Below are 27741 nucleotides of genomic sequence, written 5' to 3'. Positions count from 1 at the left end.
TGTGACCTGTAACTACCAAAAAAAACTTAAAATCCCAGACACATTATATATTCTGTAAATCAGAACAACTAAATGAATTTATTTTTAATTACTTTCCTTAACCTGCACTAATTGTGCACACATTATTATTGCAAAACCTGTTAAAAAAATCAAGATTTTTCATTTTTTTTGCATTTTTCTGTATTTTTTAATAATAAATAAGCATTTATGTAAATATATGTTACATCAAATTAAAGCCCTTTCTGTCCTTTAAAAAACGGTATATAATAGGCGTCGGTGCAATAAATTAGTAAAATGCAAATTTCAGTTGAACGCAAACAGCAAAAAAATGCAAAAAATGCTTGTGTCATTAAGTGAAAGACAAGCTTCTGAAGCTCTGTCCTTAAGGGGTTAAAGGTCCCCCCTCATTATTTTTAGGGTGATAGGGTAGGTAGGGGATTATTTTTTGGGGAGAGGGTGACTAGGGGTTTGGGGACCCATAGTCACCTGGAGGGGAGGGGGTTAGATTTGCACTTAGGGCCCCCACCCACCACTCAGGGGTGGGGGCCATGGGGGAGGACATTATGTCCCCCCTTATTCTTGTTTAGGGCCCCCACCCACCGCTCAGGAGTGGGGGCCAGGGTGGAGGACATTAGGTCCCCCCAATTTGAATTTAGGGCCCCCTCACCCACCGCTCAGGGGTGGGGGCCAGGGGGAAGGACATTAGGTCCCCCCCTTATTCTTGTTTAGGGCCCCCACCCACCGCTTAGGGGTGGAGGCAAGGGGGGAGGACATTAGGTCCCCCCCAATTTGTATTTAGGGCCCCCACCCACCGATCAGGGGTGGGTGCCAGGGGGGAGGACAATAGGTCCCCCTTATTCTTGTTTAGGGCCCTCACCCACTGTTAAGGGGTGGGGGCCAGGGGGGAGGACCATAGGTCCCACCCAATTTGTATTTAGGGCCCCCACCCACCGCTCAGCGGTGGAGGCCAGGGGGGTGGACATTAGGTCCCCCCCAATTTTTATTTAGGGCCCCCACCCGCCGCTCAGGGGTGGAGGCCGGTGGGGAGGACAATAGGTCATCCCCCCTTTTTTTACTTTAGGGCCCCCACCCGCCGCTCGAGAGGGGGACCCTTTTTTTTTTACTAGACATGCCCCTAGTCGTGGTATAGCGAGTAGGGGCACAATTTACTAATACTAAGTAATTTTTACTTAGTATTAGTCAATTTGGCTGAAATACTAATTTAGTTCTTTCAGCCTTTTGGTAGATAACTCCCTAATACCGTGGGAATTAGGGAGTTATCTACCAAGCGGCTCCAAGAAAAGTCCTGAAATGCCAGAGTTCCGAAGTGCCGAAGTTGGCCAAGTGCCGAAGTTCCGAAGTTCCGAAGTTGCCGAAGGTGACGAAGTGCCGAAGTTCCGAAATGTCTAAGATCCGAAGTGCCGAAGTTGCCGAAGTTGATGAAGTTCCGAAGTTGCAAAGTGGCAAAGTGTTCAAGTGACGAAGTGTCGAAGTAGCCGAAGTTCTGAAGTGCCAAATTGCCAAAGTCCCGAATTGATGAAGTCCCGAATTTCGGAATGCCGAACTGAGCCAAATATTTTCCCCATGCATATGCCTAATGTCTCTGTGCACTAGTTTATATGATTTACATTTATATTATGATGTCGCTAACTCATCAGAACCAGTGAATGAACATGGCCAACTGACCACACATGAACATTTCATTCTACCTCACAGCTGACATTGCCTAGCAACTACCCAAACAAACAGGACAGATGGAATTATGAAGTGCACTATGACGTAAATCCTGGTGCCAGTATCTGTTGTGTCCAGTGTTGACTAAACAGTTGGTTATCAGATTTCCTATTTTCATAGATATTCTGTGTATGAAATGGAGAGATTTCAAGGAACAGGTTTACCAAATGAGCAACAAGCTTCATCGCTGTATGTGAATATACAGAATATTCCTTCCATATATTACTATGTATTAATATTGATAGAAAGTAATCCCTGTGATATCATGTATAATCATTTAGTAGGTAAAATTCACTGGTTCAGATTTACCAAAGTGGTCTATCATTTTGCAATCCATGATAGACATGATACACAATGATTTGTCAAAACACTTTGATTGACACACATCTGGTTATGACACCATAAGACTGTTTGCGTCTTAACTGCTGTACTGATCTGTAGTGGCTATGGGACATAGTGCCTCTTAAAGTGTGTATTTGTTGAATATGCACTTCTATTTTTTGTAAGGTAAAAAAGGAATAAATAAATAAGATGCAAACTGTATATATGATTAAATAGACTACTTTGTGTTAAATATGACACAATCCTTCTTGATCTATTATATTTGTACACATGCGTACTAACCCAATATATAGAGAGAAAATATTGTGAAAATAATTGTTTTCAGTCCAACCGTGATTTTAATAATTTTTTAACTTATGTATCTGATGTATTCAACTCTTTAAATTGGGCATGTCCAGTTTCTAAATTCTACCAAGTTTTGTCCTGTCTACATTTATAAGAAATGTTAGTTAAATGTATGCTACAGGGAGCAGCCATACCTGTTACAGATTTGCTCCTCCCCATTCAGGTACACCTTCCCTTTGATGAAAGCTGATTGGTGCAGCAATGCTAGGGTGTTCTTTGCTAAAAGATAATTATGCTAAAATTGACGGATCTAATTTATGTTGGTTCGTTTTAAAATTTAAACATAAGAAATTTGCTTACTGACACCTTCAGAATTGGAGGAGTCATTGAGTTACTCAAAATAACATATACAAATTTGACAAATGGGAGATGTTGAACACCTTTTAGACAATATGCTTAATGAATTTACTATTTCAGTTTAACCTCTGATGAAGATCTTTATAAAACTACTTTAGATGATCAGATACAGGGATTGATGGTTAGCATTTGGTGAAAATTCACATTATCTCTTTTTATTTTTCTCTGTAACAGCACTCAGCAGCCAGAGCATGGAGTAATTCGCTCCAGAACCAACACTTATGAAGTGCTGGAGTTCTTGGGCAGAGGCTCATTTGGGACTGTGGTGAAATGTTTGAAAACAGGAACAAACGAACAAGTAGCCATCAAAATCTTGAAGACCGAACCCTACTTTGCTCGGCAAGGTCAGATTGAAGCAAACGTACTGCATCTGCTAAATCAGCATGACCCAGACAAGTTTAATATTGTGAAAACCTCCGAGTGTTTCCAGTACCAGGGTCATATGTGCCTTGTGTTTGAGCTGCTGCAGCAGAGTCTCTATGATTTCATGGAGGAAAACAGGTTTAGGCCGATGGCTCTGGAAGACATTCGACCTGTTGTGCAGCAAGTGGGCATCGCTCTTCAAAAGCTGACAAGTCTGGGGATCATTCACACGGACTTGAAGCCCGATAACATAATGATGGTGGACCCTTCCAAGCAATCATCCAAGGTGAAGGTGATAGACTTTGGATCGGCATGTCATGTGTCCAAGGCTGAATGTAAAAGCTATCTGCAAACTAGATATTACAGGTGAGACAATCAGATTTTAAATATAATTTCATTTTACATTAGACTCAACATCAGATATATTTTTTTTCACCTCATCAAAATTGTAAACTGAATATTGTGGATCAGTTCATTTTATTTAAATAATTCTCAGGATTTCTTCAGGCACTTTGAGAACCAGTGATGGACAGCACACAGCATGGGCAGCCTTCACTTTCACAAAACTTGACCGAGCAGCGCCTGCAAGTGAAAAGGCTGTGTGTCCGTTGTGAGCAAGCTGTGTGTGTGCTGACGACAAATGCAAAGGTTGCACACAATTGATGTAGCTAGCTCTTGTTCCAGGCTGGTTGATTGGCAGTTACACACTAGGAAACTGAGGTGGTCATGATGCTTAGATTATCCCTTTAAATTGGAATATGAAGTAGCTGCTCTTCTCACAATCTCTTTTATGCTTTCAATCAAGTTGACTTATAACTTTACTGTTTAAATAACCCTCCTATACCTCTCATTTATCTCCTATTGTTGTAACTCACAGGTCCCCAGAAATTATTTTGGGATTACCCTTCACAGAGGCAATTGATGTATGGTCACTGGGGTGCATCATGGCAGAGCTTTTCCTAGGACGCCCTTTGTATCCTGGAGCATCTGAGTTTGATCAGGTAAGTGGACCACTAATACATTCCTATGTCCTTAGCTAGTTCAGATTCTACTGTTTTCTTCCCAAACTAACAGTTTTTAGACAGACCGCATGCTGGTAACACTGGTTGTCTGTTCCACTCTTTCCATGAAATGTTGTGACTTCTTGCTTCCTCCCTGCAGATCCGCTATATCTCCCAGACCCAGGGTTTGCCGGCAGAACATCTGCTGAACAGGGGAGCAAAGACTCAATATTACTTTGATAAGTATGATGAGTCTCCATCTAAATCCTGGAGGTTAAAGGTAATGCTTTAAATATGAGTCTTTCAGATTTATGGAGAATATGCATATTTAATAGGACAGCTCAAGCATCTGACATATAACACAATGAATTCATGTTCATTTTTTTCTTTGCGATTTTTTTTATCTCCAAATATTTTTTCAAGCATAACTTATAACTATTCCTCCTGTCTCAGTTTTTAAACTCACATTTTAAGGGAAAACTTTTTAAAGCAAACATTCACAATATATTTCGTAAATAAAACCAATATAAATGTAAAAATATTCTCAATGTTAAAATCCTTAAATAAATACATACATCCATACATACAAACATACACAATACACACACATAAATACAGCTTGTAGGAAGGTTTCATCAAGATACTTTTATTGGTGTTATCTTTCCTCGGCTGTGTAACTCAGTGGGACACTGGAAGGAACTACATTAAATCATTCTCTTATTGCAGAACCTAATGGACTATCTCGTTTTCCTTCTTGTCTAGATTCCCGATGATTTTGAAATGTGGACCGGGATTAAATCAAAAGAAACTAGGAGATACATCTTCAAAAGTCTAGATGAGATAGCACAGGTACTGCATTCCTCTGGAATAAGCACTCACCAAAAGATTAAATATTTTGTGAACATTTCTACTGTATATTCTGATATGAATATTTTTGTGCGTTCAGACTCATACATGCTAAACATTGTTGCTTCTCCTTTTCAGATGAATATAAGATCTGACCTGTCGGGCACTGACAGGCTGGTGGAGATGGCTGATAGGGAGCAGTTTATTGATCTTCTCAAGAAAATGCTGTGTATCGATGCTAGCAAGAGGATCACTCCCACCGAGATTCTCAGCCATCCATTCATCACTATGTCACATCTTCAGGGATTTAAACACAGTTCTCAGTAAGTGAATCTCCTGGTGGCGTGGAGACCGTACTTGGGACTCAATTGCATATATCAGGAAAAGGCATGAGGAGTGCTAGGACAATTGATTATATTTTCAAATACTATAGAAAGTTACATATTTGTTCTTCATGGGTGTCTTTAAAAGATACCCTCCAGCACTTTATTTGCCATGAAATTACAAAACCCATATTCTATCAGATTTGGTCAAATCCTTATACTCAACCAGACCAAAGTCAAGGCTTTTCCCTACTTTTATTGAGCTGGTACTTTACAAATCCAGAAACCAGATTGCACTTGAAAGCATCGTCATATTTTCAATTTCTCACAAATAATATTCCCTGCTTATTGCAAAGCTTATATACGGAATAATAGTCCTATTCTGAGCTTCTCTGAATTTGTCTATAATGTTAAAGAGGAGAGATGTTTGTTTAATATAAACGGTAGTTGGAGCATGGAGCTCCCTTAGCATACCTTCTTAGAATCAACTGTTTGTGTCACTGTAAAATAATATTAGGTTTCCGGTTGTTTCTACTCTCCTTCGTTCACATGTCTGGACCCTAACTCCTCTTTATATAATTTCATCCCACTGTACTTCTCTGTCTTTTTACCCAGTGCAAAATCATGCTTTGAGGCCATGCACATCTGCAACTATCTGGTGAGTATATATTACATTGTGAATTATAACAGAATTACATTATATTAAACATGTAACCCCAACACATCCCCACCTCACTAACTGATCACTTTCTTTTCCAGCCTCCTGCTCATTTCATGAGAGCTTCTACCAGTCATGTGACCATGCCCGTTGCTCACTCCCCGAATGTGGGCGTATCTCAGCCAACCTGCGGCACATTCGGACGCAAGAGGAAACGTCAGTCCACCGAGAGGTCAGAACCTTTTTAGATCTACATATACAAGACTTGTCTAATGAAGATATTGAAATGATGTCCACAGAATGTTTACTAATTGCCCGAAACCACCTGAGAGTTTGACATCTTAAGGCTTTTCATGAAGGCAGTTTTCATTCATTGCATATTACATGGCATATTTGAGAAAGGAGTTAGATAGAAACATTGAAACATTGATTCTCTTGTTCTCTTATAGTAATAGACATAAGAATAAAAAGATGAAACTGAGATTTATAGATTTACAAAACGATCCCCAATGCTGCTTTTCAAAAGGAAGAACCAAGGAGTAATAATTTACTTCACCTTGCAATCAAGCAATCTAACAAGGCAAAATGTGTCAGATACAACCCCAAAACCAATACAACCCTACCATTCATCAATTCTAAATGTAATGATCTAACTGTATGTTAATGTGTAGATGTGTTAATCCATCATTCATTGGATTCTCTATTACATTCGACACAATTTTGCATTAGTAACAATATGTTTTAATGTAAATGTTTTATCTTCTTTTCAACTTCCTTCTTCTATTTACCATACAACAATGGTAATCACTCCCACTTCATGGCTTTTTTGCTTCAATTTTCCTTGTTGATTTTATTTTCCATGTCTTTATTCTCAATTAGGAATGACAATTCTCCTCAACATTCAAAATGTAGGAAAAACAACTCCATCTATTGTGGGCCTTCACTTCCGTGCTGCTCAGGAGGTTCCTCTGTTAATCAGCCAGAAATAATTGTTATTCCAGACACTCCAAGTCCAGCAATCAGTAATATTTCTATAAGTAGCAGTACGGAAGACGAGCAAGTACCTGTCTCCTCCAGGTGAGTTCTACTTCTTCCCCTGTCACCAATAAAGCATTTCTGAAATGTTCAAAAGCAAAAACAGAAAATAACTGGGCAGATACAATTCAGAATCTATCACAGATAGAAACCTATTTAGTTTAGAAATATATACAAATATATTGGGGGCCAATACAAACCATTGTGTGGAAATCTATTTACAAACTGGACTTTACATAGGACACGAGGTCATGCGTTTAGACTGGAAGAAAGACAATTTCGTCTAAGGCAAAGGAAAGTTTTTTTTACTGTAAGAACAATCAGGATGTGGAATTCTCTGCCTGAAGAAGTGGTTTTATCAGAGTCCATACAGATGTTCAAACAGCTACTAGATGCATACTTGCAAAAACAGAATATTCAAGGTTATAATCTTTCAATGTAGGGTAATAACTGCTTGATCCAAGGATAAATCTGACTGCTATTCTGGGGTCAAGAAGGAATTTTTTCCTAGCTTGTTGCAAAATTGGAAGTGCTTCAAACTGGGTTTTTTGCCTTCTTTTGGATCAACAGCAAAAAACAAATGTGAGGAAAGCTGAACTTGATGGACGCAAGTCTCTTTTCAGCTATGTAACTATGTAACTATGTAACATATTCTAGGAGGTACTTGAAAATCCTTAATACTGATTAATTAAAATAATAAAATATAACTATAGTCAGTGAGTAAATGTGTTAACTCCCTTGGTCAGAATTTAATATCTCACATGTTTCTTCTCATTTAGAAATGAAACGGTCATCATTCTGGATACTCCGACTTCAGCTACAAGTGTCATCTATATCAGCAGTGAGACAGATGAGGAAGATGAATAGAGACAAACTAATATTTAACCCCTTAGCGACCGAGGATGGTTCAGGACCGTCATCGGCATTTTTGCATTGCCGACCGATGCAATGTACTTACCCGATCGCCGTCGTTCCCCCGGCGGCGATCGGCGGTGTTCCCGGTGTGGGGAGACTGCCTGCAGCCCAGACAGTCTCCCCGCGGCGGATTAGGGCCCCTGGGGCCATGTGGGCCATGTGGGGCCATGTGATCGGGTACATGTTAATAAACATAAAAATTATTATATATGTGTGTATATATATGAAATATAGACATATATTATACTTATATAATACTAAGTGTATTTTTATATTAATATGTACATATATTAATATAAAATACACTTAGAATTAAATTACACATGTATATATATAATATATATAATAACTTTATATATTGTATATATATATATATATATTATTATAAAATACAAATAATAAGTACCGTATTTTTCGCTCCATAAGACGCACTTTTTTTCCCCTCAAAAGTGAGGGGAAATGTCTGTGCGTCTTATGGAGCGAATATGAAGCTTTACTTACCTGTCTTGCAGCGTTGGCCGGCAGCACAGGGCGCACTGCGGTAGTGGAACTTGAATTTCATGTTCCGGTTTCCGGCGGGACTAAAAGGAAGTGTGCACAAGCTGAGTGCGCACTTCCTTTCAGTCCCGCCGGAAACCGGAACATGAAATTCAAGTTCCACTACCGCGGTGCGCCCTGTGCTGCCGGCCAACGCTACAAGACAGGTAAGTAATTATGGGACAAGGGGAGGGGGACAGTATGGGAGAGAAGAATATGGGGAGGGGGAAGAAGTCTATGGGGAGGGGGGGATGAAGTCTATGGGGGGGATGAAGTCTATGGGGAGGGGGGGATGAAGTCTATGGGGAGGGGGGTATGAAGTCTATGGGGAGGGGGGGGTGAAGTCTATGGGGAGGGGGGGATGAAGTCTATGGGGAGGGGGGGGATGAAGTCTATGGGGAGGGGGTGGATGAAGTCTATGGGGAGGGGGTGGATGAAGTTTATGGGGAGGGGTGGATGAAGTCTATGGGGAGGGGTGGATGAAGTCTATGGGGAGGGGGTGGGTGAAGACTATGGGGAGGGGGTGGGTGAAGACTATGGGGAGGGGGGGACACTATGGGACAGGGGAGAAAAAAAATATTCTGTACAAACTGTCCCATAGTAAGAAACACTATGGGACAGTTTGTTCAGAATATTTTTTTTCTGGGTTTCTTCCTCTAAAAACTAGGTGCGTCTTATGGTGAGGTGCGTCTTATGGAGCGAAAAATACGGTAAATTAAATTAAATTTAAAAAATTAAAAATAATAATAATTTTTTTTTTTAAAATTACATATCTATATGAAATTTTATTCTAACTGTATTTTGATATTAAAATATATATATATTTATATCAAAATACACTTAGAATGAAATTGTATATCTATCTATGTATGTATAAATAAATAAAAATAATACGAAATATACATATGTCCATATACAAAATTACATAAATAATTATATAAATATACACGTAGACTTCAAATATATAAATATGCATATATATTTAAATTCTACGTGCATATTTACGTAATATTTTTATATAATTAAGTAATTTTATTAATTGCAATTAGAATTTAATTTGCTAGCACTGTATTTTACCCTGTAACTTTCTATGACACCCTAAAACCTGTACATGGGGGATACCGTTTTACTCGGGAGACTTCACTGAACACAAATGTTAGTGATTCAAAACAGTAAAACCTATCACAGCGATGATATTGTCAGTGAAAGTGACTTTTTTCGCATTTTTCACACACAAACAGCACTTTTACTGATGATATAATTGTTGTGATATGTTTTCCTGTTTTGAAACACTAATATTTGTGTTCAGAAAAGTCTCCCGAGTATAACAGTACCCCCCATGTACAGATTTTATAGTGTTTTTGAAAGTTACAGTGTCAAATATATGGGTCAAATATTTTTACATTGACAAATGGCCAGGTTGGTTACGTTGCCTTTGAGAGCGTATGGTAGCCCAGGAATGAAAATTACCCTCATGATGGCATACCATTTGCAAAAGAAGACAACCCAAGGTATTGCAAATGGGGTATGTCCAGTCTTTTTTAGTAGCCACTTAGTCACAAACACTGGCCAAAATTAGCGTTCAATTTAGTTTTTTACTTTTTTCACACAGAAAACAAATATGAACGCTAACTTTGGCCAGTGTTTGCGACTAGGTGGCTACTAAAAAAGACTGGACATACCCTATATTAAATACCCTGGGTTGACAAAATATGTACATGTGGGGTGTTATTCAGAGACATTTGACAGATAATAGTGTTACAATGTCACTATTGATAAATTTGAAAGAATATATGTTTTGAAACCGCAATATCCTACTTGTACCTATAACCCTATAACTTGGAAAAAAGCATGTAAACACTGGGTATTTTAAAACTCAGGACAACATTTTGAATCTATTTAGCAGTTTTTTTTATTCGCTTTTGTAGATGAGTAAAAGATTTTTCAAGTAAAAGTAAAAAAAAACATATTGATTATTTTCTAAATGATGCTGTACAATTGTTTTTTGCACCTTAGATGAGCGAGATTTATCTTTAGTTTCAAACTTTTAATTGTCACAAATCAATTTTTGCATTCTTTTCAATAGTTATATAATTCACATTTTGCAGAATACAAGTTAGAAAATTATGAACTTTTAAGAAAATAATTTATCCTGGGGGTGGGGTGATGAAGCAGAGCCTGATCTATCGTCCAACACTGCGTTAAAATTCCCCTCCTATAATAGATTTGGAATCTGCAAAAGGAAGCGATAAGTTAAACTGTTTCATGAAAAAAAGGGGCGAATGAGTATTTGGTGTATACACATTAACCAGAGTGTAGCGAGCATCTGTCAAAGTGACATCTAGTATTAAAAACCTCCCTTCTGAGTCTAAAACTTGTTTATGGATGTTTGAAATGGTTGATTTATTAAGTAACATGGCTACCCCTTTTGAGTTTGACTGATGGGGGCAGAAATGCACGTATCTATACACCTTGCCTTAAGGGTAGAAGTGAAAGTTTGACCACAGACTGGTCAGTGTGCTCATGATACCCATATGAATGCCATGGGGAACTGGACCATTGAGCAATGAAAGAAGGTTGCCTGGTCCGATGAATCATGTTTTCTTTTACATCAGGTAGATAGCAAAGTGTATTTGCGTCATTTACCTGAGGAAGAGAAGACAGACTGAAGCACTATGTTTTGCATTTTAACCCCTTCGCCCTTTGCCTTCAGCTAAACTTGGGAATTCAAATGCAAAGTTGTAAAAGCTGTCATCCTCCCACGATGTCATGAAGAAGGCATGGCCTCTAAAAAACAGATATGTTTTACATTGCAGGGTTAAAAGAACAGGTTCAATGCACCCAGACCACATTATTGAGATAAAGTGGCTTGGGTGACTTAAGTGGTCCTGTAAATCCTATGAGTGCACTAAGTATATTATTTCGAGGGTATTATGAATATATAGATACAAGTAAACCTGTAATCACTCCTTGCCAATGTATTTCCATTGCTATTTGCAGTCTGAAAATATTCTTTCATTGCCCACCTTCTATGGAGCATCAGTGATTTTTTTTTCCCCCATACTTCAGACTTAAGAAAAATAGGTTTAAAAAAGCACTGGGTAAAAATGAACTATTGTTCTAAAGCACTCTGAAAAATGTGAGAATATCAATAATCCCTAATGAATATAACAAAGAAAAGTCATGATAATATTATATGAGCGTTGTAAAATACAATCTAGTGACGTCTTAGCCAAGGCAGAAATTTTAAGGGAATCCAAAAGATAAGTGATAGTGATAATGGATAGATAAATAACCAGCAACGACATTAAAACCACCTGCCTAATATTGTGTAGGTCCCCCTGGTGCTGCCAAAATGGCTCTGATGCGTCAAGGCATGGACTCCACAAGACCACTGAATGTGTCCTGTGGTACCTGGCAAAAGGCATTAGCAGCAGATGCTTTAAGTCCTGCAAGTTGCGACATGGTGCCTCCATGGATCGGATTGTTGTTCCAGTACATCCCACAGACACTCATTCTGATTGAGATCAGGGGAATTTGGAGACCAAGGCAACACCTTGAACTCTCTGTCATGTTCCTAAAACCCTTCCTGAACAATTTCTATATTGTGGCAGGGTGCATTATACTGCTGACAGAGGCCTTTGCCATCAGGAAACACCATTGCCATGAAGGACTGTATGTGGTCTGCAACAATCTATAGGTAGGTGGTACATGTCACAGTAACATCCACATGAATGCCAGGACCCAAGGTCAGTAGAACATAGCATTGCCTCCAACAGCCTGCCTTCTTCCCATAGTGCATCCTGCTACCATCTCTTCACCCAGGTAAACATCGCACACGCACCCAGCCATCCACCTGATCTAAAAGAAAATGTGATTCATCATAGCGGACAACCTTCTCCCGTTGCTCCATGTTCCAGGTATGACGCTCACGTCACCATGGAAGGCACTTATGGGTCCCTAACTTTTATCTGTTGTCTTTTTCTAATAGGTGCCCTATTCAATAATCAGAATGAGTTCATCCAGACCTAAGGAAATGAGATCTTTAATGGAGTGGTTCGAATAAGACATAAAAACACCTTATACATTTGTGGTCAAATATCCTTATTTATGCCTGTCAATGGAAATGCAATTGAAAACATATAGAACTAACTAACTAGCTTCTGCTGGTTTCAGTAAACCCTAACACTACAGTTGGGTAACATCCCCATCTAGCTCTAAATAACGAACCCCTTCAGTGCTGCATCAAAGCATTAACTTCATCCAGTGTCATCATGCTGTGAGATTGATATGATATCGTGCCTCTATTGGCTTTCAGTCTAAAAAGCCAGAAAAGGCAAGGTTGCAGCTGAATGTAAATAATTTACTATCGATTCTCAGACACAAAGGACAGGGCCAATGCACCAAAACCATTTCCTTATGAGAAAATGGTTTAGGGGTAATTAGTGTCTCTCCAGTCATAATAATTAATCCCGTGGTCTCAAGATTGATCCATCCTGAAAAGATTTAGTCTGCCTGGTTGGCCCATTTTATAGTGCAGTGATGATAATTGGTGGATTAACACATAGTTGCACCATGGCAAGTTGGGCATACAGGAACCGAAGGTGCTTAGGGCCATGCTCAACATGCTTGCAATTTGGGTGCACTGTGCAAACACTGTGCGTATTTATTTTGTTATCCATTTTGAAAGTTTATTTTATTGTTATGACGCTTACATGTACTTTACTTACTTGAACCCCCTCCCCTGGTAAATAAAGGTTTAAAAACCATTCATTTACTTACATGATACCAGCACTAATGTCCTCCTCCTCCGCCCCGCAAAGAGCGGGCTCTAGTGCGCATGCACAGCAAATGCAGCGCGCGCATTAGAGCTCTTCATAGGAAAGCATTGAATCAATGCTTTCCTCTGGGGAAAAAATCTGATACTGGAGGTCCTCATGCAAAGTGTGAGGACTTCCAGCATCAGATACCGGACCAAATGTCCGTTTCAAACCAGAAAGCCCTCTGGTGACTTAGTGCTGCAATGTAAACACTGCCGTTTCTCTAGAGCTGCAATATTTAACATTGCAGCACTAAGGGCTATAAGGACAATGTACCCAGACCACTTCAATGAGCTGAAGTGGTCTTGGTGCCTACAGTGTCCCTTTAAGTGTTCTGCGCAACACAAGATGCATTTTGGGAAGTTGTTGTAACCTTATCTTGATTGTCTGCACAATGCAATACATTTTATTATATAAAAGTATGTGTTCTTGGATTTACTGGGGTGCCTGCTTTTAGAATTCCTTTAGAATGACAAAGCATCATGGAAGTTGTAGTTTAAAAACATCTGGGGATCTATCTTTTGGGCACCCGAGGCTAAGTCAGTAACCTTTGGCACTCCAGATGACGTGGACTACATCTCCCATAATGCTCTTACACCCATAATGCTGGAAGAGCGTCAGGGTATATGTGGTCCACCACATCTGGAGTGCCAAAGGTTGCCTACCCCTGGTCTAAGTAATGATTCTAAAATGGACAATACAGTTTTCAGTTTGACTCTTTTTTCAATGCATACGATACGCATTAAAGATTGTACATTTTACAGTCCTTTTTATAACTCTTCTGAAAATGTTTTTTTCTCTTCTTACCATTCAGGATCTTGTCAGAATTGTTATAGATGAATCCATGTCTGTTTAAGCAGCTGATTGGATCAGCATGTAGTGGTGTATTCTGGTTTTGTGCTGCCCTAGGCATGAGAAAGCTCGGACCACCCCCCTTTCCAAATGTCAGACACACGCCCTCACTGATGCATGCACTGACATACATTAACTGACAGATACACAGTCATTGTCACACACACTGTTTAAACAACACACACTTTCACTGAAACATACACATTCACAGACATACACATTCACTCATTCACAGTTACACTCACAGTTACACACACACACACTCACATTCACCGACAGACACACATACACACCAACATACACAAATTCAATGACAAGACACACATGCACACTCACTGACAGACACACACACTGAAAGAAATGCATACATACTCACTGACAGAAGCACACTCACTCAGTGTCAGACACACACACACACTGAGACACACATATACTAAATTACAGATACGCACTGACAAACACACACCCACTCAGTGTCAGACACACACATTCACTGACAGACACACACTGACAGACATACACATTCAATGACAGACATGTGCATTCACTGACAGATACACATTCTCAGTGACAGACACGCATACACACTGACAAACACACTCACCGAAAAAACATATATACACACTCACTGACAAACATACATACACACTCACTGACAAAAACATATACACTCTCAGTGACAGACACACACACTAAGTAACAGACAAACACACTAACACACTCACAATTTTTTTTTATTTTTTTTGAAGTTCAATCCCCCAAGCCTCCCTACCTTTGGAGGGGTGGATTCTTCCCTGGGGTCCAGTGGGTCTGGCTGCAGCTCGGCTGGCAGGGCAATGCAGGTGGTCTGACGGGCAGTCAGACAGGCAGGTGCACAGTTCAGGCAAGCGTTGAGGGAGCTCTGATCTTCCTGCTCAGCTCCCTCACGTGCCTCTCAGTGATGCCGGGACCAGAGTGACGTCATATACCGGCTCCGGCATCACTGCGGGCCTCCATTGCCACTCGACTCAATTATCAGCGCATGCCAGCCCCCAGGGGGCCCTGAGGTGGCCAGCTGGTCAGCTCCTGGGCCCCCCAGGACAAGGAGGCTGGCAAGGCTTTTTTTTGCCACCCCCTGAAAGTGCCACCCAAGGCAAATGCCTTGCCAGCCTCGCGGTATATAAATTGCTGTCAGTATGAGGTAATAAGAATCATTACTTCACTATTACATTCAACTCCCATCACCCACAGTAGCAAAATTTTCTTAGTACAAAATCTACATTTTGAGTAGCTTTTCAGTGTGTGATTGGCAAAACGTCATATTTATGACATAAGGTAGTAAGACGATGTAAGACATACACAATACATGTCTTAATTTTTAATGATTAAAATAAAAATAGGGGGGCGGGGCCTGACAGCCAAGATGGCAGGACGCACATTTTGAGAGCTCCTGCTACGAGGGGCAAAAGTGTGAAACTATCGAGGTAACTAACGATGCAAACGGCAAGCGGTACCAGGATCCGGACGCAGAACAACACTGCGAACACAACGGTACCAGTCCGGCACCGGAGCGCCGCAGACGCACTTAAACTGAACTCGAGGCCTACTCCGGAGCGGGACCTGAGGCCAGAGAGAAACGGCCAACACACTCACAGGCATAAGCAGAAGCCCACTTCAGCCCTGCTGCCCCCCCTCCCCCCTGGACCGGGAGGGGTCATCCTGGTCCTCGCTGGGGACGATTACCCCCACCTACTTCCCTGACCAAGCGGCGAAACCCCCAAGTAAACGGGACCCACAAGGCCCAACTAAAATGGCGGCACGGACGAAGCCGGTGACCAAGCATTCATCCATTAAACTGCTCAAGTTTACACTGGACTTTATCGACAGGATGCGTATGTACCTATGGGTGAAGCTCAAACAACGGAAACAACCCTACAAGCAGGCAATGAGGGAGGTGGTGGCGTGGATCCACCCGACTATCCGGCGCGAAATGCACTGGAATCTTCCTAGCACCTTCAGAGCACCCTCCAGATCAGAACGGAGTCGCGGCTCGCTAAGGCGGGAAACAGCGCCGGGGTCCCCACACGACGACACTCACGACTTCAAACCGTTAAGCGGGACCCGACTCACCTCACACTCACCGGTCCCAGAGACCATCAACCAGCGAAGCACAACCTGGCACACAAATAAGCACCAAGCTAGCTGTGAGGCGGATCGAGATGCACAGAGACTGCAAGCGGACAGAAGACACCTGCGAAGAGAGCCCTCAAGGCCCACCAGGGAGAGATCCGGGATGGGACACCCACTCAACTGCAGAGGCAGAACCACCAGAACGGGCATTGGGTGAAGCAACCCGGACACGGACTCACTAAGGCCTGCGGCAAACTACCCTGTTTGGGCCGCAGAGACTGTCACGCCCCACAAGTCGGAGGCCCGAAGAATCACGGACTATAATGCAAGCCACACACCATGTTTTACAGTACCAACCGTGAGCAATGTCTAGTCCATAGTCGACCCCTACTCGGGGAGTATACTCACCCTACATAGCTCGCTGCACACAGGCACCACACACATACTTTCCATACTAACCCTGCCAACCGTTTAACGACTACAAACATACATCATTACATCCACACTCTGGCACACATACTTAGCCCGAAAACAACCACTACACCAAATATGGATGGTACGATGCTTTCCTCAAATACTACCATTGTGTCATAGCATGTTCATGTGCCACACCATATATCTGGGATGCTTCCCTTTACCACGCATTGTTTTGCTTTGCTCTCGCATGTAAATGTAACTGTAACTTTTATTTTAAAAATGTTAACCTAGCCTATGCCGCACATACATAACATGCTAATCTAAGCCTACACCATACAGATGGAATATTATTCTCGGACGCCAAAAGTGGGCTCAATAGATAGAACAGCGACGTTGTCTTCAGACATAAACGTCACCTATACCTCTTAACCGACTAGTCTTAAATCTGGGTAGCTTAAAAAAAAAAAAACATGATACAACACGCGCGCATAGTGCAGCTCCAATAGCCTCCAAATAACTTACTGAGCATCATAGCACTCTGTGAACCTAACCTGCTTAAATTTACACCTGTTTGAATTGTTATTATCCTACTAATTTTTTAGTTCAGTAATTTTCAAGCATTATTAGTAAAATTCCTGCCTACAAACATGTTATACATAGATCGCTTAGACAGGACCGCTAAATCTTTTTATGTTACAAAAATTAGTGCTGATCTTTCCTCATGCTGACCAACTGTTAACGAATGTCTGAATATATACTTGTCACTGCTGTTGGGGCATGACGAGCCCTCTTGTTATACCTTCATGCACTTCAAAAATAAAGAATTTAAAAAAAAAAATAGATATCCAGAGCAAATATAGAGAGAGGGAGAAGGGAGGGGAAAAGAAAGGAAAGAAGGAAACAACTCCTATTTTTAATAACAATTGTATTACTGCTCTTGGTGTTTTCCTTGATTCTTTTCAATTTGCCGGTGCGCAGGTGATACACCGAAGTTTTGTAAGGGGATGTTCTTTATTAATATTTTTAGACTGAGACAATAACAGTTACGTTTTAGTAGGCAATTTACCAGACAGATGCGATCCTTCAAATGTTTGGTACCGCGTTTGCAATTAGTTCTCTTTTTTTGTATAGATAAAATCATTGTATAGGGTTTAAAGGACCACTCCACACTTCCCCCCACCAAAAAAACATGCAGTTTAGTAGATATACACGCATATTTTCATGTATGTATTCTTTGGGTATATAGTTTAAAATAGCTTACAAAAGCTGCAGTTCTCATGCGTGGGATAGGCATAAGGCTATCCTAGATATAAGATAAGGCCAGGGACTAATGAAAGTATTTAGAAAATTGGGCAGACTAGATGGGCCGAATGGTTCTTATCTGCCATCACATTCTATGTTTCTTTGTTTCTATGTTGGTCCCCACGTGCACTCGCAATATTGTGTACATGTATACCGGACCATACATGCGCGCGTTCACCCGCGGCTGTTTGTGCACGCACGTGCACCCAGTCACATGTGCAGGGATAAAGCATGGATGATTTAGGTTTGTTTTTTCTTTCTAGGGTAAGCGGGGAAGAGTGTGGTCAATGTTTGCATTAAAGGGACACTATAGCCACCAAGACCACTTCTGCAGAAATAAAGCATATACTTGAGCAGTGGGGATGTAGGGGCATGATTTTTCAAATGTGCATGCATGACCGAATCATACATGTGCACTGTTATTGTCCAAGATTCCTAGGGATAGGACACTGATTTGCTGTATCAGTGCACTGGATCTTAATGTACAAAGATAGATAAGGGCTGCTCCACAGAGGGTAATAAAATGTAGTCAATGACAGGAAGTCCAGTTATACAAAAGGAAAAACCTTTAGGTTCACAACAAATTGTGTCCTTATGGTGTATTCAACAAGAGATGTAGATTCCTAAGACTTGGGAATAGTGTCCGTAATCAGATGTTCAGTCACATAAACAAAGAGAAGAAAAGAGAAAGGACCCAATAGTGCAGTATATATCATAAAAAGTGGTGAAATGGTGAAATAACGATAATGCACTCACAATTTACAGAGCTATAGACAGCTCAAGCATCTAGCGCTTTTAGTGGTACAATCCCCACTTCGGTATATAATGTGGGTGTCCTCAGTCTCAGGGTTAACTGGAGCTCAAACAACAACAAAGGTAGGGAGGCGACAATAGTGCAAGAGTAACAGCTGTAGTGCAAGGAGTAGTCTCCGTCTCGTTCCGGAGCTTGGACTTACGTCAGTGGGAGAGGGGAGGATGAGATAAGTCTGACCATCCTCCAGCTGAGCCCATGTATCGGCCATTTTGGAAGGGGATAAGGAACTATGTAGGAAGTTGGCAATAGCCATCCTACTGGGGGAAATAAAACAGAACAAGAAGATACCCACTGGGTGGGAGAATCTCTATAAAGCTAAACAGGGTGGGGGCCCTAAGGTAAAAAGGGGGGAGGACCTATTGTCCTCCCTCCTGGCCCCCACCCCTGAGCAGTGGGTGGGGGCCCTAAACACAAATTGGGGGGACCTAATGTCCTCCCCCCTGGCCCCCACCCCTGAGCGGTGGGTGAGGGCCCAAAACTAGAATAAGGGGGGGACCTAATGTCCTCCCCCCTGGCCCCCACCCCTGAGCGGTGGGTGGGAGCCCTAAATACAAATTGGGGTGGGACCTAATGTCCTCCCCCCTGGCCCCGACCCCTGAGCGGTGGGTGGGGGCCCTAAATACAAATTGGGGGGGGGGCATAATGTCCTCCCCCTTGGACCCCACCCCTGAGCAGTGGGTGGGGGCCCTAAACAAGAATAAAGGGGGAGGACCTAATGTCCTCCCCTCTGACCCCCACCCCTGAGCGGTGGGTGGGGACCCTAAATACAAAAATTGGGGTGGAACATAATGTCCTCCCCCCTGGCCCCCACCCCTAAGCAGTGGGTGGGGGCCCTAAACTAGAAAAAGGAGGGGGGGACCTACTATCCTCCCCCTGGTCCCCACCCCTGAGTAGTGGGTGGGGCGCTAAATACAAATTGGGGGGGACCTAATGTCCTCTCTCCTGGCCCCCACCCCTGAGCGGCGGGTGGGGGCCCTAAATACAAATTTAACCCCCCTCCCCCAAGTGACTAGGAGTCACCCCCTTTCCCCAAAAAATAAACTCCTACCTACCCCCCTCACCCTAAAAATAATGAGGGGGGACCTTTAACGAAATACCTGTAAAAATAAAAATAAACTTACCATTCGATGTTTTCTTTCTTCTTAAATCTTCTTTTGTTCAGCCCCAAAAAGGCCAAATAAAAATCCATAATAACCGACACAATAAAAAAATAAATAAAAAAAATAAAAAAACAGCGCAAATAAAATAATCCATCTTTGCCCAGCGAGGGCTCCGCGCAGACTGAGCTCTGCAGGGCAGGGGAAGGCTTATAAAGCCTTGCCCCGCCCTGCAATTAGGTTACTTAATCCACCAATCAGAGAGTTATGAGTGAAATTACACAGCGCGGGAAAATTCTAAAGAACTTTCCCACGCTGTGTAAAATGACACAGAGCACACTGATTGGTGGATTTCAAACCAACCAATCAGAGTGCTGTGACAGGTAAATGTAGAGACTTACTTGTCAGTCTCTTAATTTACCTGTCAGAGCGCTCTGATTGGATTGCTTAAACCCACCAATCAGAGAGCTCTGAGCCTAATTGCAGGGCAGGGGAAGGTTTATAAGCCTTCTCCCGCCCTGCAGAGCTCAGTCTGCACGAAGTCCTCACCGGGTGAAGATGGATTTATTTTTTGTTTGCGCTCGTTGTTTGTTTTTTTTAAATTGCGTCGGTTATTATGGATTTTTATTTGGCCTTTTTGGTGGCTGAAAAAATTATATTTTAGAAGAAAGAAAACATCAAATGGTAAGTTTATGTTTATTTTTACAGGTACTTAGTTAAAGGTCCCCCCTCGTTATTTTTAGGGTGATAGGGTAGGTAGGGGTTTATTTTTTGGGGGGAGGGGGTGACTAGGGGTTTGGGGACCCCTAGTAACCTGGAGGGGAGGGGGTTAAATTTGCACTTAGGGCCCCCACCCACCGCTCAGGGGTGGGGGCCAGGGGGGAGGACATTAGGCCCCCCCCTTATTCTTGCCGGAGTTCCGAAGTTCTGAAGTGCCGAAGTTGGCCAAGTGCCGAAGTTCCGAAGTTGCCGAAGGTGCCGAAGTGCCGAATTGCCAAAGTCCCGAATTGACGAAGTCCCGAATTTCGGAATGCCGAACTGAGCCAAATATTTTCCCCATGCATATGCCTAATGTCTCTGTGCACTAGTTTATATGATTTACATTTATATTATGATGTCGCTAACTCATCAGAACCAGTGAATGAACATGGCCAACTGACCACACATGAACATTTCATTCTACCTCACAGCTGACATTGCCTAGCAACTACCCAAACAAACAGGACAGATGGAATTATGAAGTGCACTATGACGTAAATCCTGGTGCCAGTATCTGTTGTGTCCAGTGTTGACTAGACAGTTGGTTATCAGATTTCCTATTTTCATAGATATTCTGTGTATGAAATGGAGAGATTTCAAGGAACAGGTTTACCAAATGAGCAACAAGCTTCATCGCTGTATGTGAATATACAGATTATTCCTTCCATATATTACTATGTATTAATATTGATAGAAAGTAATCCCTGTGATATCATGTATAATCATTTAGTAGGTAAAATTCACTGGTTCAGATTTACCAAAGTGGTCTATCATTTTGCAATCCATGATAGACATGATAAACAATGATTTGTCAAAACACTTTGATTGACAGACATCTGGTTATGTGTTGGCATGTCCAGTTTCTAAATTCTACCAAGTTTTGTCCTGTCTACATTTATAAGAAATGTTAGTTAAAAGTATGCTACAGGGAGCAGCCATACCTGTTACATATTTGCTTCTCCCCATTCAGGTACACCTTCCCTTTGATGAAAGCTGATTGGTGCAGCAATGCTAGGGTGTTCTTTGCTAAAAGATAATTATGCTAAAATTGACGGATCTAATTTATGTTGGTTCGTTTTAAAATGTAAACATAAGAAATTTGCTTACTGACACCTTCAGAATTGGAGGAGTTATTGAGTTACTCAAAATAACATATACAAATTTGACAAATGGGAGATGTTGAACACCTTTTAGACAATATGCTTTATGAATTTACTATTTCAGTTTAACCTCTGATGAAGATCTTTATAAAACTACTTTAGATGATCAGATACAGGGATTGATGGTTAGCATTTGGTGAAAATTCACATTATCTCTTTTTATTTTTCTCTTTAACAGCACTCAGCAGCCAGAGCATGGAGTAATTCGCTCCAGAACCAACACTTATGAAGTGCTGGAGTTCTTGGGCAGAGGCTCATTTGGGACTGTGGTGAAATGTTTGAAAACAGGAACAAACGAACAAGTAGCCATCAAAATCTTAAAGACCGAGCCCTACTTTGCTCGGCAAGGTCAGATTGAAGCAAACGTCCTGTCCCTGCTAAATCAGCATGACCCGGACAAGTTTAATATTGTGAAAACCTCCGAGTGTTTCCAGTACCAGGGTCATATGTGCCTTGTGTTTGAGCTGCTGCAGCAGAGTCTCTATGATTTCATGGAGGAAAACAGGTTTAGGCCGATGGCTCTGGAAGACATTCGACCTGTTGTGCAGCAAGTGGGCATCGCTCTTCAAAAGCTGACAAGTCTGGGGATCATTCACACGGACTTGAAGCCGGATAACATAATGATGGTGGACCCTTCCAAGCAATCATCCAAGGTGAAGGTGATAGACTTTGGATCGGCATGTCATGTGTCCAAGGCTGAATGTAAAAGCTATCTGCAAACTAGATATTACAGGTGAGACAATCAGATTTTAAATATAATTTCATTTTACATTAGACTCAACATCAGATATATTTTTTTCATCAGATATATTTTTTTCACCTCATCAAAATTGTAAACTGAATATTGTGGATCAGTTCATTTTATTTAAATAATTCTCAGGATTTCTTCAGGCACTTTGAGAACCAGTGATGGACAGCACACAGCATAGGCAGCCTTCACTTTCACAAAACTTGACAGAGCAGCGCCTGCAAGTGAAAAGGCTGTGTGTCCATTGTGAGCAAGCTGTGTGTGTGCTGACGACAAATGCAAAGGTTGCACACAATTGATGTAGCTAGCTCTTGTTCCAGGCTGGTTGATTGGCAGTTGCACCCTAGGAAACTGAGGTGGTCATGATGCTTAGATTATCCCTTTAAATTGGAATATGACGTAGCTGCTCTTCTCACAATCTCTTTTATGCTTTCAATCAAGTTGACTTATAACTTTACTGTTTAAATAACCCTCCTATACCTCTCATTTATCTCCTATTGTTGTAACTCACAGGTCCCCAGAAATTATTTTGGGATTACCCTTCACAGAGGCAATTGATGTATGGTCACTGGGGTGCATCATGGCAGAGCTTTTCCTAGGACGCCCTTTGTATCCTGGAGCATCTGAGTTCGATCAGGTAAGTGGACCACTAATACATTCCTATGTCCTTACCTACTTCAGATTCTAATGTTTTCTTCCCAACTGCTACTCAAACTAACAGTTTTTAGACAGACCGCATGCTGGTAACACTGGTTGTCTGTGCTGCTCTTTCCTTGAAATGTTGTGACTTCTTGCTTCCTCCCTGCAGATCCGCTATATCTCCCAGACCCAGGGTTTGCCGGCAGAACATCTGCTGAACAGGGGAGCAAAGACTCAATATTACTTTGATAAGTATGATGAGTCTCCATCTAAATCCTGGAGGTTAAAGGTAATGCTTTAAATATGAGTCTTTCAGATTTATGGAGAATATGCATATTTAATAGGACAGCTCAAGCATCTGACATATAACACAAAGAATTCATGTTCATTTTTTTCTTTGCGATTTTTTTTATCTCCAAATAATTTTTCAAGCATAACTTATAACTATTCCTCCTGTCTCAGTTTTTAAACTCACATTTTACGGGAAAACTTTTCAAAGCAAACATTCACAATATATTTCGTGAATAAAACCAATATAAATGTAAAAATATTCTCAATGTTAAAATCCTTAAATAAATACATACATCCATACATACAAACATACACAATACACACACACACATAAATACAGCTTGTAGGAAGGTTTTATCAAGATACATTTATTGGTGTTATCTTTCCTCGGCTGTGTAACTCAGTGGGACACTGGAAGGAACTACATTAAATCATTCTCTTATTCCAGAACCTAATGGACTATCTCGTTTTCCTTCTTGTCTAGATTCCCGATGATTTTGAAATGCGGACCGGGATTAAATCAAAAGAAACTAGGAGATACATCTTCAAAAGTCTAGATGAGATAGCACAGGTACTGCATTCCTCTGGAATAAGCACTCACTCAAAAGATTACCGTAAATATTTTGTGAACATTTCTACTGTATATTCTGATAGGAATATTTTTGTGTGTACAGACTCATACATGCTAAACATTGTTGCTTCTCCTTTTAAGATGAATATAAGATCTGACCTGTCGGGCACTGACAGACTGGTGGAGATGGCTGATAGGGAGCAGTTTATTGATCTTCTCAAGAAAATGCTGTGTATCGATGCTAGCAAGAGGATCACTCCCACCGAGATTCTCAGCCATCCATTCATCACTATGTCACATCTTCAGGGATTTAAACACAGTTCTCAGTAAGTGAATCTCCTGGTGGCGTGCAGACCGTACTTGGGACTCAATTGCATATATCAGGAAAAGGCATGAGGAGTGCTAGGACAATTGATTATATTTTCAAATACTATAGAAAGTTACATATTTGTTCTTCATGGGTGTCTTTAAAAGATACCCTCCAGCACTTTATTTGCCATGAAATTACAAAACCCATATTCTATCAGATTTGGTCAAATCCTTATACTCAACCAGACCAAAGTCAAGGCTTTTCCCTACTTTTATTGAGCTGGTACTTTACAAATCCAGCAACCAGATTGCACTTGAAAGCATCGTCATATTTTCAATTTCTCACAAATAATATTCCCTGCTTATTGCAAAGCTTATATACGGAATAATAGTCCTATTCTGAGCTTCTCTGAATTTGTCTATAATGTTAAAGAGGAGAGATGTTTGTTTAATATAAACGGTAGTTGGAGCATGGAGCTCCCTTAGCATACCTTCTTAGAATCAACTGTTTGTGTCACTGTAAAATAATATTAGGTTTCCGGTTGTTTCTACTCTCCTTCGTTCACATGTCTGGACCCTAACTCCTCTTTATATAATTTCATCCCACTGTACTTCTCTGTCTTTTTACCCAGTGCAAAATCATGCTTTGAGGCCATGCACATCTGCAACTATCTGGTGAGTATATATTACATTGTGAATTATAACAGAATTACATTATATTAAACATGTAACCCCAACACATCCCCACCTCACTAACTGATCACTTTCTTTTCCAGCCTCCTGCTCATTTCATGAGAGCTTCTACCAGTCATGTGACCATGCCCGTTGCTCACTCCCCGAATGTGGGCGTATCTCAGCCAACCTGCGGCACATTCGGACGCAAGAGGAAACGTCAGTCCACCGAGAGGTCAGAACCTTTTTAGATCTACATATACAAGACTTGTCTAATGAAGATATTGAAATGATGTCCACAGAATGTTTACTAATTGCCCGAAACCACCTGAGAGTTTGACATCTTAAGGCTTTTCATGAAGGCAGTTTTCATTCATTGCATATTACATGGCATATTTGAGAAAGGAGTTAGATAGAAACATTGAAACATTGATCCTCTTGTTCTCTTATAGTAATAGACATAAGAATAAAAAGATGAAACTGAGATTTATAGATTTACAAAACGATCCCCAATGCTGCTTTTCAAAAGGAAGAACCAAGGAGTAATAATTTACTTCACCTTGCAATCAAGCAATCTAACAAGGCAAAATGTGTCAGATACAACCCCAAAACCAATACAACCCTACCATTCATCAATTCTAAATGTAATGATCTAACTGTATGTTAATGTGTAGATGTGTTAATCCATCATTCATTGGATTCTCTATTACATTCGACACAATTTTGCATTAGTAACAATATGTTTTAATGTAAATGTTTTATCTTCTTTTCAACTTCCTTCTTCTATTTACCATACAACAATGGTAATCACTCCCACTTCATGGCTTTTTTGCTTCAATTTTCCTTGTTGATTTTATTTTCCATGTCTTTATTCTCAATTAGGAATGACAATTCTCCTCAACATTCAAAATGTAGGAAAAACAACTCCATCTATTGTGGGCCTTCACTTCCGTGCTGCTCAGGAGGTTCCTCTGTTAATCAGCCAGAAATAATTGTTATTCCAGACACTCCAAGTCCAGCAATCAGTAATATTTCTATAAGTAGCAGTACGGAAGACGAGCAAGTACCTGTCTCCTCCAGGTGAGTTCTACTTCTTCCCCTGTCACCAATAAAGCATTTCTGAAATGTTCAAAAGCAAAAACAGAAAATAACTGGGCAGATACAATTCAGAATCTATCACAGATAGAAACCTATTTAGTTTAGAAATATATACAAATATATTGGGGGCCAATACAAACCATTGTGTGGAAATCTATTTACAAACTGGACTTTACATAGGACACGAGGTCATGCGTTTAGACTGGAAGAAAGACAATTTTGTCTAAGGCAAAGGAAAGTTTTTTTTACTGTAAGAACAATCAGGATGTGGAATTCTCTGCCTGAAGAAGTGGTTTTATCAGAGTCCATACAGATGTTCAAACAGCTACTAGATGCATACTTGCAAAAACAGAATATTCAAGGTTATAATCTTTCAATGTAGGGTAATAACTGCTTGATCCAAGGATAAATCTGACTGCTATTCTGGGGTCAAGAAGGAATTTTTTCCTAGCTTGTTGCAAAATTGGAAGTGCTTCAAACTGGGTTTTTTGCCTTCTTTTGGATCAACAGCAAAAAACAAATGTGAGGAAAGCTGAACTTGATGGACGCAAGTCTCTTTTCAGCTATGTAACTATGTAACTATGTAACATATTCTAGGAGGTACTTGAAAATCCTTAATACTGATTAATTAAAATAATAAAATATAACTATAGTCAGTGAGTAAATGTGTTAACTCCCTTGGTCAGAATTTAATATCTCACATGTTTCTTCTCATTTAGAAATGAAACGGTCATCATTCTGGATACTCCGACTTCAGCTACAAGTGTCATCTATATCAGCAGTGAGACAGATGAGGAAGATGAATAGAGACAAACTAATATTTAACCCCTTAGCGACCGAGGATGGTTCAGGACCGTCATCGGCATTTTTGCATTGCCGACCGATGCAATGTACTTACCCGATCGCCGTTGTTCCCCCGGCGGCGATCGGCGGTGTTCCCGGTGTGGGGAGACTGCCTGCAGCCCAGACAGTCTCCCCGCGGCGGATTAGGGCCCCTGGGGCCAAGTGGGCCATGTGGGGCCATGTGATCGGGTACATGTTAATAAACATAAAAATTATTATATATGTGTGTATATATATGAAATATAGACATATATTATACTTATATAATACTAAGTGTATTTTTATATTAATATGTACATATATTAATATAAAATACACTTAGAATTAAATTACACATGTATATATATAATATATATAATAACTTTATATATTGTATATATATATATATATTATTATAAAATACAAATAATAAGTACCGTATTTTTCGCTCCATAAGACGCACTTTTTTTCCCCTCAAAAGTGAGGGGAAATGTCTGTGCGTCTTATGGAGCGAATATGAAGCTTTACTTACCTGTCTTGCAGCGTTGGCCGGCAGCACAGGGCGCACCGCGGTAGTGGAACTTGAATTTCATGTTCCGGTTTCCGGCGGGACTAAAAGGAAGTGTGCACAAGCTGAGTGCGCACTTCCTTTCAGTCCCGCCGGAAACCGGAACATGAAATTCAAGTTCCACTACCGCGGTGCGCCCTGTGCTGCCGGCCAACGCTACAAGACAGGTAAGTAATTATGGGACAAGGGGAGGGGGACAGTATGGGAGAGAAGAATATGGGGAGGGGGATGAAGTCT

General features: G+C 40.9%; 1 protein-coding gene across 1 annotated transcript; it reads left to right on the top strand.

Moving 5' to 3' along the window:
• Positions 1-1774: 1774 nt before the first annotated feature.
• On the top strand, positions 1775-25067 carry LOC134576770 (homeodomain-interacting protein kinase 2-like). The gene is made up of 17 exons (XM_063435476.1): positions 1775-1779; positions 1855-1923; positions 2953-3507; positions 4019-4142; positions 4303-4422; positions 4905-4991; positions 5127-5311; positions 5927-5996; positions 6071-6201; positions 6849-7046; positions 21196-21264; positions 21965-22519; positions 23048-23171; positions 23343-23462; positions 23949-24035; positions 24177-24361; positions 24977-25067. The coding sequence occupies exons 1-17, from the start codon at positions 1775-1777 to the stop codon at positions 25065-25067; spliced, it is 2775 nt and encodes a 924-aa protein (XP_063291546.1).
• The last annotated feature ends 2674 nt before the right edge of the window (positions 25068-27741 follow it).

The sequence above is a fragment of the Pelobates fuscus genome, chromosome 11 (assembly GCF_036172605.1).
Source record: "Pelobates fuscus isolate aPelFus1 chromosome 11, aPelFus1.pri, whole genome shotgun sequence".
Taxonomy (NCBI): Eukaryota; Metazoa; Chordata; class Amphibia; order Anura; family Pelobatidae; genus Pelobates; species Pelobates fuscus.
The sequence above is the reverse complement of the archived record's forward strand: the minus strand, read 5'-3'. Positions and strand labels throughout refer to the sequence as shown.

Coding starts and splice junctions, on each gene's coding strand:
- LOC134576770 (XM_063435476.1), top strand. Junction 5,312..5,926: donor GGATTTAAACACAGTTCTCA/GTAAGTGAATCT, acceptor CTTTTTACCCAG/TGCAAAATCATGCTTTGAGG. Junction 21,265..21,964: donor GAGCAACAAGCTTCATCGCT/GTATGTGAATAT, acceptor TCTCTTTAACAG/CACTCAGCAGCCAGAGCATG.